The sequence below is a fragment of the Podarcis raffonei genome, chromosome 17, assembly GCF_027172205.1.
Source record: "Podarcis raffonei isolate rPodRaf1 chromosome 17, rPodRaf1.pri, whole genome shotgun sequence".
In the NCBI taxonomy this organism is placed as follows: domain Eukaryota; kingdom Metazoa; phylum Chordata; class Lepidosauria; order Squamata; family Lacertidae; genus Podarcis; species Podarcis raffonei.
Genome location: NC_070618.1, coordinates 40,983,179 through 41,004,726, shown reverse-complemented (window position 1 = coordinate 41,004,726; position 21,548 = coordinate 40,983,179). Strand labels below are relative to the sequence as shown.

General features: G+C 48.4%; 1 protein-coding gene across 4 annotated transcripts; it reads right to left on the bottom strand.

Moving 5' to 3' along the window:
• Positions 1-200: 200 nt before the first annotated feature.
• On the bottom strand, positions 201-21,209 carry LOC128405135 (ER membrane protein complex subunit 3-like). Of its 4 annotated transcripts, none has more exons than XM_053371388.1 (8): positions 20,941-21,208; positions 6,585-6,642; positions 5,519-5,612; positions 4,203-4,307; positions 2,438-2,519; positions 2,213-2,292; positions 1,649-1,734; positions 201-727 (listed from the first exon to the last, which is right to left on the bottom strand). In XM_053371388.1, exons 1-8 carry the CDS (start codon positions 21,096-21,098, stop codon positions 617-619), a joined length of 774 nt encoding a protein of 257 aa, XP_053227363.1. In that variant the 5' UTR covers positions 21,099-21,208; the 3' UTR covers positions 201-616. The 4 variants fall into 4 exon arrangements, with proteins under 4 accessions (XP_053227363.1, XP_053227364.1, XP_053227366.1 ...); XM_053371389.1 differs by lacking the exon at positions 20,941-21,208 and adding an exon at positions 20,592-20,706 and having other exon boundaries at positions 6,585-6,638; XM_053371391.1 differs by lacking the exon at positions 20,941-21,208 and adding an exon at positions 20,592-20,703.
• Between the last annotated feature and the right edge of the window lie 339 nt (positions 21,210-21,548).

Genomic DNA, 21,548 nt, shown 5'->3' with positions numbered 1-21,548 from the left:
AACTGGTGCCTTATATTTCAAGTTACACTGGCCCTGAGCTTCCACTCAGTCCTCCCTTTCCCTGCAAAGTTTAAGGAGGTGCTGCTTTTCTCGAAAACTCTTTCAAGGTGCAGCGTGGAAGAACCTAGGCAGTGTTTATGCACCAGCCACCAAGGGGCAGGCCAGGCATGGAGACTGCAAATAAGGAGAGTAAAGCAGGGTTTGTTGCAGCTACCTTGCTTTTAATAGCCAAACTTGTTGTACACACACTTGGGACTGGCATCCCATAAAGCTGTCTGCCACACTGGGCTTCTCTCTCTGCAAGCAGAACAAGAAAAGGAGCTTTTTGACATTAACCTGCTGGCTCCAGCTACGCCTGCAAGACTTCAGGCACCCAGAGCCAGTTCCACAGAGGCTATTTGCCCACTGCTCTGACTGACTGATGGGGGGGGCGGGTCATGCTACAGACTTCAAGCTCTCTTCTGCAACCTTCCTGCCTCTAAGATGAAAAGCCGTTCCACACTGATTATGCAGGGAGGGTCAGCCTCTTCCACCTCCCAAGGAGGTGAAAGGGTCTCTTGCACACACACATTTGTCCCATAGGACAGAAGTAGCCTGCAGCAGTCACAGGATGGGATCAATCAGGCCCAGGCAGCCCTGCCAGCTTGAGGTCCTGTGACATCAACTGCTCTTCCACATCCTGCAGAGCCCAGTGATGAGAAACCAACTCCAAAGCTTCCCACTCGGCCTGGATGGAGAAAAAGAGTCTGTCAGCCTTGAGCAGCGTATCGCTGCAGAAACTCACACATACAAGCTCTGCATCAAGCTGCAATCAAAGGGTGGGATCCAGCAGCACCAAGACCATCGTTCCGTCAGCGTAAGGACTTCTGGTTGTGCAACGGAATGTTCTCCCATGTGCCCCTTAAATCTGGTCCATATGGTTCCCCCAGCCCTCTGGGATACTTTGGGGGGGGGGGGAGAAGGAAGTCCCATTGCACAAACAGAAATTATTGTGCTGAACAGGATGTGTGTGGCTGTGTGTGCAAACACCAGTGCCATCAGAGATGTTTGCTAGGTGACAGCCCTGGCAAGCACAAAGCTCTAAGCTTCAAAATGAGCAGCGCTGACTGTTCCCGAGGTGTTTGTATGGCCCTTAACTTCCAAAGTGTTCCCATGCTCACTCACAGTACAGTTTTACAGTGATCCCGTAGGAAAGGTCAGCACTGTCTCCTTGTTGGGGGTGGGGGGAGGATAGCCGAGAGGGTTCTCCTAAGACCACCCAAGGAGGCCATGGCAATGATTTAAGGTAGGAGGGGAAACTGGCTCATCATCTCTGACCAACTGCCCTGCTGTCTGGGGCCCGATGGGAGTTGCGAGTTCAACCATATGTTGAGCCCCCCTCCTGTCATTTCTTTAAAAAGATATTGTCTAGCGCACATATTGGGCCACAGCACCAGCTCTTGGGATCTGCGGGGCTGCCTACACCCACAAGTCTCACTGTGGCACAGCAGAGACCCTGCACATGCACAGCAGCTGGAGTGGCACAGCTGTCGCCCTGCAGATAAGATGCCATCCAGCCAATTAGTCTTGCATCAAATGGACTGCATCTAATCTTACCAGCTACGTGCTCTCACCTAAGTGAAACCATTGAAACAAACTAGGGCAGTACCTTGAAAGCCTTGTTGGGATCAGGTGGGGTGGGGACAGCTGGGCTGAGGAACTGGTCCTGCAGGAGCAGCTGGTTCTGCTCTGCAGCTGTGGAGAGAACATCAGGGAAGCTTGTGAGGGAGGCATGTAAACATTGCAAGTTGACAACAAGGCAAGAGATAACTGTCAGCTATTAACAGTCTGGCTGCCTTTGATTAGGTGTAAACTCAGCAGAAATGGTTTTTTTTTTTACACTTGTTCCTCTGCATTGACCTATAGAGCAATAGTGGAGTTGCAAAGAGTAGTCCAAGTGCAGGAGTGAGTGGCTGTACAGAGCAAGTTCCAACATGTGACCGCTACAACCCTGAGAGGTTGGGCGCTGCCCCCCATGCTTTCAAACTGGTTCCCCAAAGTATCAGCACCACTTCATGCAGCCGTCAAAGTAGTCTCTAGTTCATGAAAGCACGTGCCGCAATAAGCCCTCAAACGTCCACCCTCCACGTTGCAATCTGAAGAGGTACATCCCACGTAAGACACCAACCCCACCTTTAAGCCCAACACTCCCTGTCCCCAAGCTGCCTCTCACCAGTCTCCTCTCCCAGGATGAGGCTGTACACTCGGCGGAGGCCAAAAACGTTGAGGAAGTACCAGGAGGCCGAACTCACCCTGGGAAGTGAAAACATCTGTCAGTGACTATCTCAGGGAGCCTTCCTGGCCCCCAGTCCCCCAGGGTGGGAACCCAGGCCAGAAGCCATCCCCACCCCAAACCCATGGAAGGGCTGGCTGGGCCTGGGGGCAGGCAGGTGCTTACCAAGAGGGGTCCAAGGAAGGAAGGCTAATTCCACGCTGCAGCATGGGCTTGAACCGCAGGGTCAGGGGGAAGGGAACCTTGGCTGGGAGGGAGGGAGTTTGGGAGGGAGAGGTGTTAGAGCTGGACCCGCCTACCCCAAGCTCTAGGGCTGCTGCCCCGCCACCCTCCTCCTCAGTGATTTACAGCTCCCAGCTGTCTTGTGCATAGTGCCACCCTCCGGATCAGCTCAGATCCCAAGCTAAAGCCCCCCCTTGCAAGCAAAGGAGCAACTTAAGGGGCCTACAATCCCTTCTTACCAAATCTTCTCATTCAGGTCACAGAATCCCAGTAAATTACTGGGCTGGGTGGGTGGCAGGCAGGCAGGGAGGGAAAGAGGTTGAGAAGGGTGATCCTAAGAGTTCAGGGCAGAGGGCAGATTTGGATGGGGGCCTTCCTGATTCATAACTACACCTAATTTAGCTAGAGGCAACCTGCCCTCAGCCCAAGTTCTCTGGTCTGGAATAAAAGGACGACTAGGGGGGGTGGTCTGCTTTACAGGCAAGCTGAGCCAAAGGCTATGAAACACACCGGATGCTAGAAGAGTGCATCTTGGCGGCATAGGCAAACTCCGGCCCTCCAGATGTTTGGGACTACAGTTCCCATCATCCATGACCACTGGTCCTGTTAGCTAGGGATGGTGGGAATTGTAGTTCCAAACATCTGGAGGGCTGGAGGTTGCCAATGCCTGCCTTAAATGATCTCTTTAAATATTGTTATTTTAAAATATTTCTATACTGCTCTTCCTGGCAAAACAAAAACAAAACAGCAGCAGATTTAGAAACAAAATACAGTGGTACCTAGGTTTACAAACTTAATCCATTCCGGAAGTCCGTTTTTAAACTGAAACTGTTCTTAAAACAAGGTGCACTTTCCCTAATGAGGCCTCCCTCCGCCGGTGCCCTTCCACCGTTCAGATTCCATTCTTACACCAAGGTAAAGTTCTCAAACCAAGACACTATTTCCGGTTTTGCGGAGTTTGTAAACCAAATCATTGTTAAATCGGACTGTTCTTAAACTGAGGTACCACTGTAATCAAATAGTACATACAGCAATACTTAAATTGTCCACCAGGGGGAGGGGCCCCCTGTTGCCCTGCAGGGGCTATTGGGCTCCCTGTTAGAATTCCTGCTCCAAGACTGCAGTCATGGGATTTTTGTCTATCACATGACGGTGTATGTTTTGACTGCACAGAGTGGGAAGTGACGGAGACAGGATGTTTGTGTTACTGTGTTCCGTGAAGTGGGACTATTGTCCTTTGTTCTTTTTCTCTTTGCTGTCTGATGCTAGAGAGAGAGGGAGCCATGTTGTAGTGCTCTGTGTGTGTTTATATGTAAATAAAGTAGATTAGCCAAAGTGCTGAGTTGCAAGCTGTGAAGACTCTGCAGATCCCTAAGTGTGCTGATGTCTGTTGGCATCAGTCGCTGTGATGTTCGGGCTGAAGAAAGCTTTTGAAGCTCCCAAACGATTGACCAGGAGGGAGGGAACATGCCAGTTGGGCATGTGTCTCTGCTAGGGTCCTACTCGAGTGTAGGACAAGCTCCTGACACTCCCAACTCCCATCAATCCTAGCCACTGTGGCCAACTGTGAGGGATGATGGGAACTGTAGTCCAGCAACCAGCTAGAGGGCCACCATTTCACTTCATCCTCTGCTGCACAAGGAATGGGTCTCCACGAGGGCACCGCCCTGCAGCTTCCAGGCCTGTGTTAAATCCCCGCATCACTCACTGGCCACAAAGCCAGAGAAGGCCCAATTGATCCAGCCTCCAACTAGGATCATGGGCAGGACATGGACCAAGTTGCCCTTCATCATCTCCATAACCAGGCTGGGATCTGCAAGAGAGAGAGAGGGAGAGAGAGAGGTGGGTGTCAAACAGGGTACTGTGCAGCCTGGGATTCCACAAGGACACATGGAAACCACAGAAGGAAGTGCCAGGAACAAAATTTGGTTTTATGTGAATATCAGCATCTTACAAAAACAAAAACAAAAGCAAGTTCTAGCTCCTTGGGGTTTGTGGGCGTGTGGGGACGTATGATAGCTGCAGAAATCTCAAACACAAGCAGAGGTCTACTCGAACAAAATGTCCAAAATAAGGGAAGGGTGCTTAAATAGCATAATTTATATACAGACCACAGAATCCAACCGCTCGTTTTCTTGCAGATTTTGCACCACGTTGGTCCAGAATAAACTTGAGCACAGAGCGCTCACAGCCCTGCCTTAAAAAACTGTTTTGTTTGTTAGATTGATATCCCGAGGCAGCCAATGTCTGTTAAATTGAGCTGGTGACTCTGGAGGGCAAATCAGGTTCTGTCCACAGGCACCAGCCCCAGGACACACAGAACCAGGCCCCCTCATGGTTGGCAGCTCATCTCCCCCCCCCCCTTATTCCACTGCTGCCGCCAAAGCCTCACCTGCCAATTGTAGGGTCCAAGGTGGTTTATACTGGAGAACAAAGTGCTTGGTCCCCGAGCCATTTAGGGTTTTTTACGCTAGTACTAACACCTTGAATTGGGCCCAGTGCAGGAGCACCTTCAGAACCAGTGCCACATGGTGCCCCCATTACCAGCCTAGCAGCCGCATTCTGCACTAGCTGCAGCCTCTGGGCCACCTTTGAGGGCTGTCTCACACATAGGCTGTGATGGTAGTCCAGATGGGCAGTCAGCTGAGGTGAGGCTATCATGGCCCAGGAGAGGCTGTAGCTGGCAGGTTGCCCAAAGCTGGGCTGAAGGCACATAGTCACAGAAGCCACCCGAGACTCCTGTGGCAAGTTGGAATCCCAGAGTATTCCCACAGTACAAAGCTGCTCCTTCAAGCGGAGTCCCACCACTCCAAGAAGAAGGCGGGACACAGAAGGAACCCACTCACAGGACCTCCACCTTATCAGCTTCAGCTTATTGGGCCCCATCAAGTCTATCACTGCTTCCAGGCAGCAGTTCCACGGTTGGACAGCAGCACTGATTGAGCAAGCGGGACGGGGGGGGGGGATGAGACTGCAGAACCCTTCCACTGCCCCTTGTACTCCCATGCCCGTTCCCATGGTTACCTGTCAGCAGGTTTCTGGGCTGCACTTTACGCTTCGTTTGGCGGAAGAAGCCACTTTCAGGGTTATTGAAGTGATGCTTACGCATGAGGAAGCCCTGGGGAAAGAGGAAGGGCCTCAGAAATCCAGATGAGCTGAAGGTGTTTTCAACAAGGAAGATTATCATTGCATTTGAGATGGTTTGAAGGGCTTCATATGCATGATCTTTGACAGCCTTACATCTTCAACCAGGGAAAAGGAACCTGTGGCCTCCAATGCTGGACTAACTCCTCTCATCCCTGACTGCTAGGACCCAAGGGAGCTGGGAGGGCGGCAGCATCTACAGGTTCCCCGATAGGACCTTAGAATGGCCTCATGTCACATACTAAATTCATGGAAAAGGAAAGATTTGAACCAGGGCAAGCAGTTTCTTATGTTAATGCTATGCATATGTGCCCAGAAGTTAAATAAATAAGTTAAATCTTCAGTGGGGCTTCCTTCCAGGTAAAAGCACACAGGTGTGAAGTCTTGGTCACCTGCCTTTTTGAGGGTGCCATTCCCTGCTTTGGAGCAGGATGGCTCAAGGCAGGGGACGTTCAAAGGCCTGCCCTTCAATATATTTACATTGCAAAGATATATTTTAAAAACCCCATTTGTTATAGCTATGATCTTAAGCAATGATACAGGCATTCTTGAGAATAGCCACATGGCAGGGATGCTCCGAACCCCTCCCCAAAGAAGCGCCCTTGTGCTCTTCCCCTCCTTTTCAAGAATGACAAGACAGAATTACAAAGGAAATTCAGAGAGGGGAATAAAGTTTCACTTCTGCTATTCAAACCCTCATATCAGTTCTTTTTAGGCCAGCAGCCTAAGTAAAACAAAAACCCCTCTGACTTGCATCAATCAAGTGGTTCCAGTATTAATCCAGAACCACTGTGGGGAATAGATCACATTTGGGTCACAAGCCAAAGGAGGTTGTGTGTGGACCATGAAATTTCCTAGCTTTATGTCTGTACCCTTGCTGAGGCCTCTCTCTGTGCAAGGAGGCAAGTGGCTTTTCAGGAGCAGCTGCACCCACACGCTCCCTTACCTGATGAGTTAGGAAGCGTCCATTTTCTCTCAGGAGGCGACTACGAGCCAGAATCTGCCTGAAGACAAAGAACACTCAACTCAGCTGTGGGTCCAACAGAATTTGCAAACAAAAGTAATGGGATCAGGTCATCAAACCAAATGCGGCAGTAAAAGACTGACCCGCTCACATCTGCTCATGAAATCCACATGACTACATACAAAGAGCTGCTTGGAGCAATATGTTCAGGGGTGCGAACAAAGCAGTTGTGCACTTCTGGAATTCCACACTTAAGAACACAGTATGATTTGGACACATTTCACAGGACCTGTCATCTATGCATCTGATTTCAATATTGTGAACCACGTTGAGAAATTGTATTCATTTATTGCATTCCTATCCCACCAGTTCTCCAAGGAGCTCCATGGTTCCGTTCCCCTCACTTAATCCCTACAACTACCCTGTGAGGTAGGCCTGGCCCAAGGTCACCCAATGAGCTTCATGGCTGAGCGAGGATTTAGAATCATAGAATCATAGAGTTGGAAGAGACCACAAGGGCCATCGAGTCCAACCCCCTGCCAAGCAGGAAACACCATCAGAGCACTCCTGACATATGGTTGTCAAGCCTCTGCTTAAAGACCTCCAAAGAAGGAGACTCCACCACACTCCTTGGCAGCAAATTCCACTGTCGAACAGCTCTTACTGTCAGGAAGTTCTTCCTAATGTTTAGGTGGAATCTTCTTTCTTGTAGTTTGGATCCATTGCTCCGTGTCCACTCCTCTGGAGCAGCAGAAAACAACCTTTCTCCCTCCTCTATGTGACATCCTTTTATATATTTGAACATGGCTATCATATCACCCCTTAACCTCCTCTTCTCCAGGCTAAACATGCCCAGCTCCCTTAGCCGTTCCTCATAAGGCATCGTTTCCAGGCCTTTGACCATTTTGGTTGCCCTCCTCTGGACACGTTCCAGTTTGTCAGTGTCCTTCTTGAACTGTGGTGCCCAGAACTGGACACAGTACTCCAGGTGAGGTCTGACTAGAGCAGAATACAGTGGCACTATTACTTCCCTTGATCTAGATGCTATACTCCTATTGATGCAGCCCAGAATTGCATTGGCTTTTTTTTTTTGCATTGGATTTGAGCCCTGTCTGCCAGGTTCTAGTCCGACACTCGAACCACTGCATCACACCAGCTCTCCTTATGGTTAAAGTTAAATACTGCAAGGAAGAAAACTGTTTTCAATGGATGATTTTGGTTTTTAAAGCCTTAAATGTGCTGGTCCAGGGCTCCATGCTCCTGGCATCCATCCTCTGAGGCCATCCTGTTGTTATAAGAATTCTAAGGTCTCAAAAATAAAATAAATGTTCATAAATGTACAAGGCAAACACATACATTAGAAACCACATGTCTGTAATAGTACAGGACAGCAATTCTGAAGCCATTTTGAGAATCCCAGTGACCTCAAATATTCCTCTGCAGTATGGGAGGAAAATGGGGAAAGCCATTGTCTTTTTGCTTACAAATCCTGTCTTAAGGGCATATTTGTGTATGAATAGGGTGAGCCTGTGACCTGGATTCGGGAACTAAAGTATTTACCATCACAAAAGAATGGCCAGGCTGCCCAGGTAATGCAATCATCAGGTATCCTGGCAAACAGGATTTCTGCTGTAGACCACCTCCACTGCTGCAGACAGCCTCCTTGGCGGGGCTACAGGGTGGGTACTTTCAAAAGTCTATATAAGGACTTGTGCACCATTGTTTTGGGTTCTCTCCTCCCTCCTGTGTGTGGGGAGTGGGGACCTGTTGCAACAGTACTTTTCTATTGCAATAAAGATCAGACTTACTAGTCGATTTGCTTCTCAATATACTCTGGTTGGCCTCCATTATTTTCTCCTACCGATAGGGAACCTACTTAAGGACTCTATATGGGCTCTTGGATACTGTATAAGGGGAATAGAGCAGGGTTTTTCCCTTTCTTATAACACTGTGTCATCTGTGATCAAGAAATATTAAAAACCTGCTTCTTTCCCTGTAGGAGGTACGCAAGAAGTCTGTATAGAGGTTGCTAGGCTCTCTATCAGTTGGAGAATGAACAGAGACCAACCTGAGATATGCTGAAGCAAAGCGGCAAGTAAGCCCAATCTTTATTGTCAGAAAAACAGACTGTTGCAACAGGGTCCTCACTCACACATGCAGAGAAACCCTGAACAAAAGGGCAAAACACACTTATATACAAAAATAATATTTTTTTAAAATTGTCCAAACTTAGACCAACTACCGTAAGTTTGTTCTGGTATAAGCAAAAGTCACCAGACCCTTATACCGTATTTTTTGCACCATAACACTCACTTTTTTCCTCCTAAAAAGTAAGGGGAAATGTCTGTGCGTGTTATGGAGGGAACGCCTACGGGTGGCATGCCTACGGATTTTCCTCCTCTAAAAACTACGTGCATGTTATGGTCAGGTGCGTGTTATAGAGCGAAAAATACGGTATATAGTGGGAGGGTGGGGTGGGGTTTTTCTCGGAAGGGTAGTAGAGATGGGTGATTGGCTCAATGTGTATGGTAAACCTGTTGACGACTGTTAACGACTGCAATTAGTCCTACAGGAAACAGCAAGGAATAGTATGCAGATGACCAAAAATAGCTATAGCATGTGCAATGAGACAAGAATCCAATATCTCTATTCAGACCAGGGCTCTGTAGGAATCAAGCCTTGTCAGAGGAATTGGCCACTCTCCAGGCACCCGGCTTGAGTTCCTTGTTGACCTCCCCGTCTGCGACTCCCGGCAAGATCAGGCGAGATCTCAATTGGCGATCCTCCTCTAACGTGAGAAGAACACACCACTCCTCCCCTGCCATCCCCAGGGAGGGGAGAGAGACAGACAGAAATGTATTTACATGCCTTTATTTCTGTCTTTCCAGCAGTACAGAGAAACGTGTCTGCACTCTCTTAACACCAACAGCAGAGAGAGAATAACTCCTCCACTGTACTTCCAGTACAGGTCAGATGACACTCTGAGCTAACATCCGGTGCTCAGTACAGTGAATAGACTGTTCCTTTGTTCCCACGCTACAGTCCCAAGCATCAACATCCTGTTTGGCTTTCCAGCCATCTGGAGCTCGCTGCTGCATTGCTCCTTTTTCGTAACATCCTCCCCCAAAAGAATCAATGCGTGTTGCGGCAAGCAAAGCGTGATCCAGAGAAGAAAACAAACAGTTGTTATACACATAACACTCCCCTGTTGTTACAGTTCCACCCTTGGAACTCCTCGCCACTGGTTTCCCCAGTGTACCTCTCTGGTTTTCTGGCTTCCAAGGAATGAGTGCATCTGCATTACCTTGGCTAGCAACTCTCTGTTGTGTCTTTGTCTCTGACTTAGACACAGCTCCAACCTGTCCTCGGTTGTGTACAACAGCAACACATGCAACAGCTAAGTTACCAAACTCTTTTGAGTACCTCTTGGGTGGTACACCCTTTGTAACTCTCTCAGACCTTCGTATGAGGTGCTGATTCTCTCTGCTCACTGGTTCAGTCTCAGGACTCTTTGGAGAACCAGTTCCAATGGTAAACAGTGGTTCATCCTTCACCTGTGAAGGTCTATCCATTGTGTGAGATTTCCTCTCAATGACTGTGTCAACTGAGCTCTTTGAGCTATCACTGTTGCTCTCAGTACCACTGTAATCTGTATAATCTTCATCATCATCTGAATTGTCCTCTGTGGGAAATGTGTGTACTATCACTCTCTCCTCTTCAGGAGCACTCTCTAGAAATTTTGGGAGAATCACCTGACCAGATTCAGACAAAATTACTCTGTAGAGACCCTTTTCATATCCCACAAAAATGCCTCTGGCATTCTTTACTCCACCTGGAGCTTCTGTCCTCACATGAGACCCCAAAACCTTGAAATGGGCAACAGAAGGTTTTCTATGGAACAGTTTCTCAAAAGGAGAACTTCCCAACTCTTTTGAAACCTTTCTCAACCACGTATAACAATACGACATTAGCGACTCCACCCAGTACTCATGTGGCAGATGTGAACTAAGCAATTGTGCATTCATCCCCTTTTGCAATTCTTTGTTCACCCTTACACAGACACCCCTGTTCCACGCTTCCGCTGAAACAGCAACCTTGTGTCTTATCCCTTTCTTCTGCAGGAACTCCTGAAAATCCTGTAAAAGAAAAATTTGCTTCTCATCTGTGAAAAGACAATCAATGTTAGCATCATGCATATTTTCAACCTTGTCACAAAACTCCTGAAACCTTTCCAAGGCTTCTTGTGGTTTCTCTAACACATAAATCCAGACAAAATTAGAGAAATGATCCACACACACAAGATAAAATCTTGCATTGCCTCTAGATGGTGCTAGAGGACCAATCACATCAGCATACACCCGCTGAAACGCTCTGTCGACCCTGGTCACCTTCTTGGTGTCCATTTTAGTCACACCTGCGAGAGAAATTAAGTTAGACTCAGATGAATTACATTTCATGTAATCACTTTGTTCATAAGTCAACAAATACAGTCCATCTTTCTCTCTAGCAGAAAGATACAACTCTCCATCTTTGAAGATCTTGCAGCTCTCAGCATCATAGGACAGTTTCAGTCCTTTCTTTGCAATCTGTGAAACACTCAGCAGATTGAACTTCAATTCAGGAACCAAGTAAACATTGTTTATAGTCAAGTTCAGACTCTCAAGATACACAGTCCCTATCCCGGTCGCTTCCAGCTCCTGACTGTTGGCCTGTTTCACAGCTAAGCTTTGCTTCTTAAACGTTGAAAATAGTCCTCTGTGTGGGGACATATGAACAGAGCACCCCGTGTCGATTACAAACGCGTTCTCAACATCTGGCGTGGTTCCTTTTGACATCAAAGCCTTTGCAGGTTTCACTGTAGACTTGGTATGACTTTTGCCTGATGCCTCAGGCTTTGCTGAGCGGCCCTTAGCTCCTTTTGGCTGGCGTGGCTTCTTACAGTTCCGCTGAAGATGCCCAGCCTCTCCACAATTGTAACATCGGACAACGTTCAAAGCTACAGTATTCTCTCCAGTAGCAACATCAGTGGGGGAATTAGAACTCCGTTCCTCCCTCCCCCTGTCCTTTACTTCCAGTGCAGCAAGCCGGTCGTGTTCATTCTGAACCACGGCACTCAGGGGAGGTGGATAAGGTAAACCTCCCCCCTTCTTGGCATCCATTCTGAATCCAAGTCTCAGCTCTCACTCTTGAGCCTGTAAAATCCAAAAGTCTTTTCTGGGTTGTTTACTGCCTACTCTGGCAGGCAAACTGCAAGCTGTCTCAAAGTCCTTGCACAGCTGCGAAGATAGCCAAAACAATTCCACTTCCCAGGCTCTCACTGAGCCAGCCCCATTTGTCAGTAGCTTTCCACTTTACTGACAGTCGTTGCCTAGCAACTGTGCATACCTCTCTTCGAACAGGAAATCTTATCAACCACAAGAATTCCTGGTATGCAAGCCTTTGCTTTCAGAGCTGTTTTTCCAAACGCAGCTCCCGTGAACCAGAAAATGAATCAATCTGCGTTCACACTTTTAGCCCGAAATTCAGCATACCTTTTGGGGCTCCGTTGCTTGGAAAACACCCCCTCTCGGTGTCCAGCCGTCTGTTCAGCTTCTGGCTGCACGCAGACGTTATCTTATTTCCTTTAGTGCAGAGGATGACAAACGATCCATCAACCTCTCATGCTGATTCCCGTGGATCTTGAGAACCATCGGCTTCTGCTACCAGATGTAGGAATCAAGCCTTGTCAGAGGAATTGGCCACTCTCCAGGCACCCGGCTTGAGTTCCTTGTTGACCTCCCCGTCTGCGACTCCCGGCAAGATCAGGCGAGATCTCAATCGGCGATCCTCCTCTAACGTGAGAAGAACACACCACTCCTCCCCTGCCATCCCCAGGGAGGGGAGAGAGACAGACAGAAATGTATTTACATGCCTTTATTTCTGTCTTTCCAGCAGTACAAAGAAACATGTCTGCGCTCTCTTAACACCAACAGCAGAGAGAGAATAACTCCTCCCCTGTACTTCCAGTACAGGTCAGATGACACTCTGAGCTAACATCCGGTGCTCAGTACAGTGAATAGACTGTTCCTTTGTTCCCATGCTACAGTCCCAAGCATCAACATCCTGTTTGGCTTTCCAGCCATCTGGAGCTCGCTGCTGCATTGCTCCCCATAGTTTTCAGTTTGGCTTCAAGTCTATTTCTGAAATTCTTTTGGAATAAGACAGCTGCTTTGAGATCTCGTATTGAATGTCCTACTGGTTTTTTCTGTCTTGTGATTCCTGATGTCAGATTTATGTCCATTTATCCTTTGGCGTAGGGTTTGGCCTGTTTGTCCAATATAGAGAGCTGAAGGGTACTGCTGGCATTTGATGGCATACACAATGTTAGAAGATGAGCAATTAAATAGGCCTGAGATGGTATGTTTGATGTTGTTGGGACCAGTAATGGTGTTGTCTGGGCAGCAAAGTTGGCATCTGGGTTTACTGCAGTCTCTGGTACCAGTGTCCATGTTAAGTCTGGTTGTTGTATTATTGTGGGTGAGGAGTTGTTTAAGATTGGGTGGCTGTCTGTAGGCAATGAAAGGTCTTCCTCCCAGAGCTTGAGAAAGTGAACTGTCATTGTCTAGGAGAGGTTGTAAATATCTGATGATGTGCTGAAGTGTTTTAACTTGGGAGCTGTATGTGATTACTAGTGGTGTTCTGTTATTTTTTGGGTCTGTCTTGCAGCAACTTCTCTCTGGGCATCAGTCTGGCTTTGTTGATCTGTTGTTTAACTTCATCGGACAGATATTCTAGTTCCAAAAAGGTTTGCTATAGATCTCTTAGGTAAGAATCCCTGTCTGTAGAGTTGGAACAGATGCGGTTGTAATGTGTTGCTGTTGTTGTTCAGTCGTTTAGTTGTGTCCAACTCTTTGTGACCCCATGGACCAGAGCACGCCAGGCACTCCTGTCTTCCACTGCCTCCCGCCTCCCTCCTACAGCTGTAATGTAGAGCCTGGCTATATATACTTATATAAAGTTTCATTTCAAGTCAAGTGGAGTCGCTGGTTCCCACGCCTCGGGATATGCGAGGAGGAAGGAAAAACACATATTGGGGAGATTACAGGTAAGTGTTTGTTAGACAAAAGCAGCTTGCTAGAATGTTGACGTTTTGGTGATAGTACAATAGTATGAGCACATATGTAGATGTCTGAGTGTTTGAGAGTCCCATATTGCCCACCCTGGTGCTAAGGATCACTCTTTTGTTTGATTGCAGGGACGGGGACGCTGGGGGTAATGCTTGGTGGGCAAAAGGATTCTGAGGTTATCGATAAAGATCGGGGGTTCCCAGATCCTGCCGTTAACAATTGACAGCTATTGTTCAAGGGGAAAGGAAGGATTTGTGAATGGGCTATTGACATTTCTGAATGGTGTATCCGCTTTTTATGAATGACCCATTCAATAAAGAGTGTTTTAGTTTATGGATTCATGTGGTTCTTTGTAGACCCAGAAGGTGGCACTGAGGACCTGTCAAAGTCGTCAAGGCAGTTAGACAGAGTGTGTTCATTTGACAATCCTAGGTACCAACATTATTATTTTACTTAAGTTACGTTTTATCATTCAAGGATATAGCAAAAGTAAAGGTACCCCTGACCATTAGGTCCAGTTGCAGACGACTCTGGGGTTGCGGCGCTCATCTCGCTTTACTAGCCGAGGGAGCTGGCGTTTGTCTGCAGACAGTTTTTCCAGGTCATGTGGCCAGCATGACTAAGCCGCTTCTGGCAAGCCAGAGCAGTGCACGGAAACGCAGTTTACCTTCCCGCTGGAGCGGTACCTATTTATCTACTTGCACTTGACGTGCTTTTGAACTGCTAGGTGGGCAGGAGCTAGGACCAAACAACGGGAGCTCACCCCATCGCAGGGATTCGAACTGACGACCTTCCGATCGGCAAGCCCTAGGCTCTGTGGTTTAGACCACAGCGCCACCCGCGTCATAGAATCGTAGAATCATAGAGTTGGAAGAGACCACAAGGGCCATCGAGTCCAACCCCCTGCCAAGCAGGAAACACCATCAGAGCACTCCTGACATATGGTTGTCAAGCCTCTGCTTAAAGACCTCCAAAGAAGGAGACTCCACCACACTCCTTGGCAGCAAATTCCACTGTCGAACAGCTCTTACTGTCAGGAAGTTCTTCCTAATGTTTAGGTGGAATCTTCTTTCTTGTAGTTTGGATCCATTGCTCCGTGTCCGCTTCTCTGGAGCAGCAGAAAACAACCTTTCTCCCTCCTCTATGTGACATCCTTTTATATATTTGAACATGGCTATCATATCACCCCTTAACCTCCTCTTCTCCAGGCTAAACATGCCCAGCTCCCTTAGCCGTTCCTCATAAGGCATCGTTTCCAGGCCTTTGACCATTTTGGTTGCCCTCCTCTGGACACGTTCCAGTTTGTCAATGTCCTTCTTGAACTGTGGTGCCCAGAACTGGACACAGTACTCCAGGTGAGGTCTGACCAGAGCAGAATACAGTGGCACTATTACTTCCCTTGATCTAGATGCTATACTCCTATTGATGCAGCCCAGAATTGCATTGGCTTTTTTAGCTGCTGTGTCACACTGTTGGCTCATGTCAAGTTTGTGGTCAACCAAGACTCCTAGATCCTTTTCACATGTAGTGCTCTCAAGCCAGGTGTCACCCATCATGTATTTGTGCCTCTCATTTTTTTTGCCCAAGTGCAATACTTTACATTTCTCCCTGTTAAAATTCATCTTGTTTGTTTTGGCCCAGTTCTCTAATCTGTCAAGGTCGTTTTGAAGTGTGATCCTCTCCTCTGGGGTGTTAGCCACCCCTCCCAGTTTGGTGTCATCTGCAAATTTGATCAGGATGCCCTTGAGTCCATCATCCAAGTCGTTGATAAAGATGTTGAATAAGACCGGGCCCAAGACAGAACCCTGTGGCACCCCACTAGTCACTCTTCTCCAGGATGAAGAGGAACCATTGATGAGCACCCTTTGGGTTCGGTCAGTCAGCCAGTTACAAATCCACTGAGTGGTAGCATAGTCAAGACCGCATTTTACCAGCTTCTTTACAAGAATATCATGGGGCACCTTGTCAAATGCCTTGCTGAAATCAAGGTAGGCTACATCCACTGCGTTCCCTTCATCTACCAGGCTTGTAATTCTGTCAAAAAACGAGATCAGGTTAGTCTGACATGACTTATTTTTCAGAAATCCATGCTGACTATTGGTGATCACAGCATTCCTTTCTAGGTGCTCACAGACTGTTTGCTTAATGATCTGCTCCAGAATCTTCCCTGGTATTGATGTCAGACTGACTGGGCGGTAATTATTTGGGTCCTCTCTTTTCCCCTTTTTGAAAATAGGGACAACATTTGCCCTCCTCCAGTCTGCCGGGACTTCGCCTGTTCTCCAGGAATTCTCAAAGATGACTGCCAGTGGTTCTGAGATCACATCTGCCAGTTCTTTTAATACTCTTGGATGCAGTTCATCTGGCCCTGGAGACTTGAATACATCTAGACTAGCCAAGTATTCTTGTACTATCTCCTTAGTTATTCTGGGCTGTGTTTCCTCTGCTGAATCATTTGCTCCAAATTCTTCAGGTCGGGCATTGTTTTCTTTATCGGAGAAGACTGAGGCAAAGAAGGCATTGAGGAGTTCAGCCCTTTCTGTGTCCCCTGTTTGCATTTCACCATCTTCTCCTCTGAGTGACCCCACTGTTTCTTTGTTCTTCCTTTTGCTACGAACATACCCATAAAAGCCTTTTTTGTTGCTTTTAACCTCTCTAGCAAGCCTGAGTTCATTCTGTGCTTTAGCTTTTCTGACTTTGTGTCTACACGTACTGGCTATTTGTTTGAATTCCTCTTTGGTGGTTTCCCCCCTTTTCCATTTTTTGTACACATCCTTTTTTAATCTTAACTCAGTTAAAAGTTCTTTAGATAGCCACCCTGGCTTCTTTAGGCACCTTCCATGTTTCCGTCTCATTGGTATTGCCTGAAGTTGTGCTTTTACTATCTCCCTCTTAACAAACTCCCAACCATCATGAACTCCCTTTCCTTTTAGTATTACTGTCCATGGGATCTCACCCAGCACTTCCCTAAGTTTTATGAAGTCGGCTTTCTTAAAGTCGAGAAATTGAGTCCTAGTATGCTTGGCTGCTCCTTTCCGCTGTATAGTAAACTTCAGAAGAGCATGATCACTCGCGCCTAATGATCCTTCCACTTCTACCCCACTAACCAGGTCATCAACATTGGTTAGGACCAGATCTAACATGGCTGTTCCTCTTGTTGCTTCTCCCACTTTCTGGACAATGAAGTTGTCTGCAAGGCCAGTGAGGAATCTGTTTGACCTTATGCTCTTGGCTGAGTTTGACATCCAACAAATATCTGGGTAATTGAAGTCCCCCATTACTACTATCTCCCTTCCTTTTGCATGCTTGGCCATCTGTTCCAGGAAGGCATCATCTATGTCCTCCGTTTGGCTTGGGGATCTATAGTAAACTCCCACAATGAGGTCACTGTTATTCTTCTCTCCCTTAATTTTGACCCAAATGCTCTCACTTTGGCTTTGAGGTTCTAAATCTTGGATCTCTTCACAGGTATACACATCCCTGACATATAACGCCACTCCTCCTCCTTTCTTGTCTGGTCTGTTTCTCTGAAATAGATTGTATCCCTCCATTATTACATTCCAATCGTGGGACTTATCCCACCAGGTTTCAGTGATTCCTATTATGTCATATTTAGTTTGCTGTACCAAGAGCTCAAGCTCATCTTGTTTATTTCCCATACTTTGCGCATTAGTGTACAGACATTGAAGTCCATTAATCATTCCCCCGTGTCTCTTATTTAAGGATTTTTTCCTCCCACCACTAGGTCTGCATGCTGTTTGCTCCATTCGGTCTATGACATTTGGATGATCATCTTCATCAATTGATAGACTCCTACCTTCAGGAGCACTGTCTCCCTCCCCCACATTAGTCAGTTTAAAGCCCTCCTGATGAGGTTTCTGAGATTTTTTGCAAAAACATTCCTCCCAACCGTTGTGAGGTGCAGCCCATCGCTTGCCAGAAGTCCATCTTCAAGAAACTGCATTCCGTGATCTAAGAATCCAAACCGTTCCTGTTTACACCATTTGCGAAGCCAGTTGTTCACTTCCACTATTTTTCCCTCTCTCCCTGGGCCACGTCGTTCAACTGGGAGGACAGATGAGATGACAATTTGTGCATTTAATTGCTTCAATTTCCTGCCCAGAGCCTCGTAATCTCTTTTGATCTTCTGGAGGCTATTGCTTGCGGTGTCATTGGTTCCCACATGAACCAAGAGGAAGGGGTATTTGTCAGTGGGTTTTATGATTCCTTGCAGTCGTTCAGTTACATCTTGGATCTTAGCCCCGGGGAGACAGCACACTTCCCGAGACATCTTGTCAGGCCCACAGATCACTGCTTCTGTTCCCCTCAGTAGGGAATCCCCTATCACCACTACACGCCTCCTCTTAGGTCTGGTCGGGGTTCTTCCGTGAGCTGTCCGTTCCAAGGTCGCATGCACATTCCCTGAGGACTGCCTTTGCTGCTCGTCTTCATATACCTGATCGACTGTAATGAGGGAGAGATCCTCAAATGGAGTCTGCTCTTCGTCTTCCATGCTAGGGGAAAGGACCTCAAAGCGATTGCGTATTTCTAAACAATCAGAGCAAACCCTGGGCCTCTTACTTCTTTGAGTCACGTTTCTCCATATATCTGGCTCCTGTGTTGGTGAACTAGCCTCCTCAGGGGAGTCCCCTGTCTCCTCCTTGGTGGAGACGGTGTGCTCTGTTGCTTCCAAGAAGAGCTCCAGCTCTCTAATTCTTTGGAGCGTAGCTACACGTTCCTCCAGTTGCTGGACTTTGTCTTTTAAGAGGGCAATCAACATGCAATTGCTGCAGGTAAAGCTGCCTGCAACCTTTGGCAAGATGGCAAACATTGCGCAGGAACCACAGGCGACTGCAGCTGTTCCCTCACCCTCCATCTTGAGAAGGTGTCGTTGGGGGTGACTACAGCGGTCCTCCATCATAAAAAGTGTGAAGACAGGACAAATAAATCCCCCCAAATAAACCTATATCTCCCCCAACAAACGTTTGAGACTAGCTCCCCTAAATCTAAAAGATGGATCAAACTGCTAATCCCCTACCTCAACAGAAGCCCTGCCCCCTCTGACCTTTGCACAGAGAAAGCAGCTAATCAGCCACAAGAAACTCACACAAGAAAACCCTTTTTGTTCCTTCTTCAGCTGCTGCCCTACAAGCTCTGACAAGCTCCTCCCACAGCTAATCACCTACCTCAACAGAAGCCCTGCCCCCTCTGACCTTTGCACAGAGAAAGCAGCTAATCAGCCACAAGAAACTCACACAAGAAAACCCTTTTTGTTCCTTCTTCAGCTGCTGCCCTACAAGCTCTGACAAGCTCCTCCCACAGCTAATCACCTACCTCAACAGAAGCCCTGCCCCCTCTGACCTTTGCACAGAGAAAGCAGCTAATCAGCCACAAGAAACTCACACAAGAAAACCCTTTTTGTTCCTTCTTCAGCTGCTGCCCTACAAGCTCTGACAAGCTCCTCCCACAGCTAATCACCTACCTCAACAGAAGCCCTGCCCCCTCTGACCTTTGCACAGAGAAAGCAGCTAATCAGCCACAAGAAACTCACACAAGAAAACCCTTTTTGTTCCTTCTTCAGCTGCTGCCCTACAAGCGTCCCTTAAGGATATAGTAGTAGTAGCATATAGTTACATGGAGTGGAGACATGCACAAATGAGAGATATAGTATTAATTTCCCTTTTCCTGTTCCATTCTACATCATCTGCTTCTCCTTGGGGGTTAGTGGCCAGCAGGTATTTGCAGCAGTCCTGGTACACCTCCACAACAAAGCCTGTCTAGCGGCCTCTTTCCTCTTCGTCAGAAAACCTAAGGCCCATGGGCCACAAGCGGCATAAGGGGGTCATTTAACCGGCCCACAAACCGCCCCGAACCAAGCCACCCGCTTGGGGAGTCCCCGCACTGCGCTAAATCGGTGCAGCGCGGTGTAGGGACTTACGTCCACGGTGCCAGAAATCACGTCTGCACAAACGCAGATGCTGGAAATTGCGGGTGCACGCACTCACACGTGCACGCAATTCGGCCCGCAGAGGGATCTCCGATGGAGTGAACTGGACCAGGCGAGGTAAACTTTGCCAACCCCTGGGTTAAAGCATCCCTGCTCCAGATTGCTTTTGGAGGGAGGCAGGGTTTCAATATTTTAAGCAGCTGTGCTTTTTCATTATTTGGCACCTTGTTCTCACAACCTTCTGGAAGCCTGCGAGCTGGACATGAACACACAGTACTCTGTCCACCTGTGATCGGGGTGGAGGAAGGGGGGTGCGGTGGGGGCAAACCGTCCTGGGTGTCTTCGCTGAGGGAGGGGACATTTGGCAGTTGTGGGTGGGCAGTGCGCCCAATGTCCGCCATCGGCGGCTCGCTCCGCCCCAGGCAGCAAGGCGCGTGTGCAACTCCATGCACCTGAGTGGCCAACCCATGCCCAGAAGGGCACCCGCTCCACCACGCCCCCCCCGGGAGCGTGCCTGCCCTGGGCAGCATGGGCATATGCTCTGCCGCTGCCTGCAATTCCCAGCAAGTGGTGTTCAGAGGTGTGATGCCTCTGACAATGGAAGGAGAATGTAGCCCTTGTGGCTACGAGACATGGAGCAGCAGCTACGAGACAGCTACGAGACAGCAGCACAACGGGTCAGGGTGTCTGGGTGTTAACTGGAAGGGGCGGTTGTGGGCAGGACTCCTGCACTGCAAGGGGCTGGCTTAGATGACCCTTGATGTCCCTTCCAACTCTACAATTCTATGATTCTATTACTGGAGGAAGATGGCATATGGAAGGTTGTCATTTATTATGGTGGTTTGTGCTTTTTTATTCCAAGTGTGCATATTTTTCTGGATTGTCAGCAAGGTGCTGTTATACTTGATTGTAGCAGAAACACTATTTTAAACTTACCAATACATAAAGAAAACAAACACGCAGGCTGCAAAGTGTCACAGGACTCTTGGTCATGTGTAGCTTAAGGTTACCAGACGTCCCGATCCCGGGGACAGTCCCCGGACTTACAAATCAGTCCATCTATTTAGTTGAAAAGTGTCCAGATTCGTTGAAAGAAATCTGGTAACCTTAAGTGTAGCTCAGACTTCTGTGAAACTTAAAAGCTTGCGAAGACGTGCGCGCGCGCCCAGAAACCCCCATCCCGGGAAACAGGAAGGCGTCCCTTTCGCGTCCTCTTCCCTGACTCCACCTCCAGGGGCCTGGCATGTGGGCGTGGCCTCCCGCAGCCCCGCCCCCCGCCGCTCACGTGTCCTGCCGTTGTTCGAGCCAGCCCAGCGCGCGCTCGCCGCGCAGCAGGCCCGCTATGCGCAGGCGCAGAACCCCTATGGCGAGCGCGATCCAAGCCACGGGCAGCAGAACCCAGAAGCGGATGGAGCCGTCCAGGCGCAGCTCCGGAGCCGCCATGGCGTCTGAGAGAAGAGGCTCCTGGGGCCGGAAACGCACAAATAGGGCGCCGGAAGTGGCGCTATTGACTCAACGCCGACTTCCGGCCGCCTTTCTCTCGCGCCCGCCACGGTTTCCAGCTTTGTGGCGAGATGGAGATGCGTCTCTATATCAGGAGAAAGGGGGTCGGAGGTTGACCCTGCGGAAACAACGTCATTTCCTGCACCGTATTTGCGGGCTCAGAACACACTTTTGTTTACCAAAAGAAACGTCTCTTGTATTACGTCGACGGGCGAGCAGTTTCTAACGAGAGGAATCCTTTTTTGGGCCTAAAAGAGGCACGTTTTCTTTCAGTTACGAGATTCCCCCTCTGAAGGGAACCCGGATGTAGCAGCCGGAAGTCGCCTTCCGTACCTGCGCAGTCTGCGCCCTGCCTGCGAGCGCGCGTGGGCCATAGAGTCTGCCGAGCAG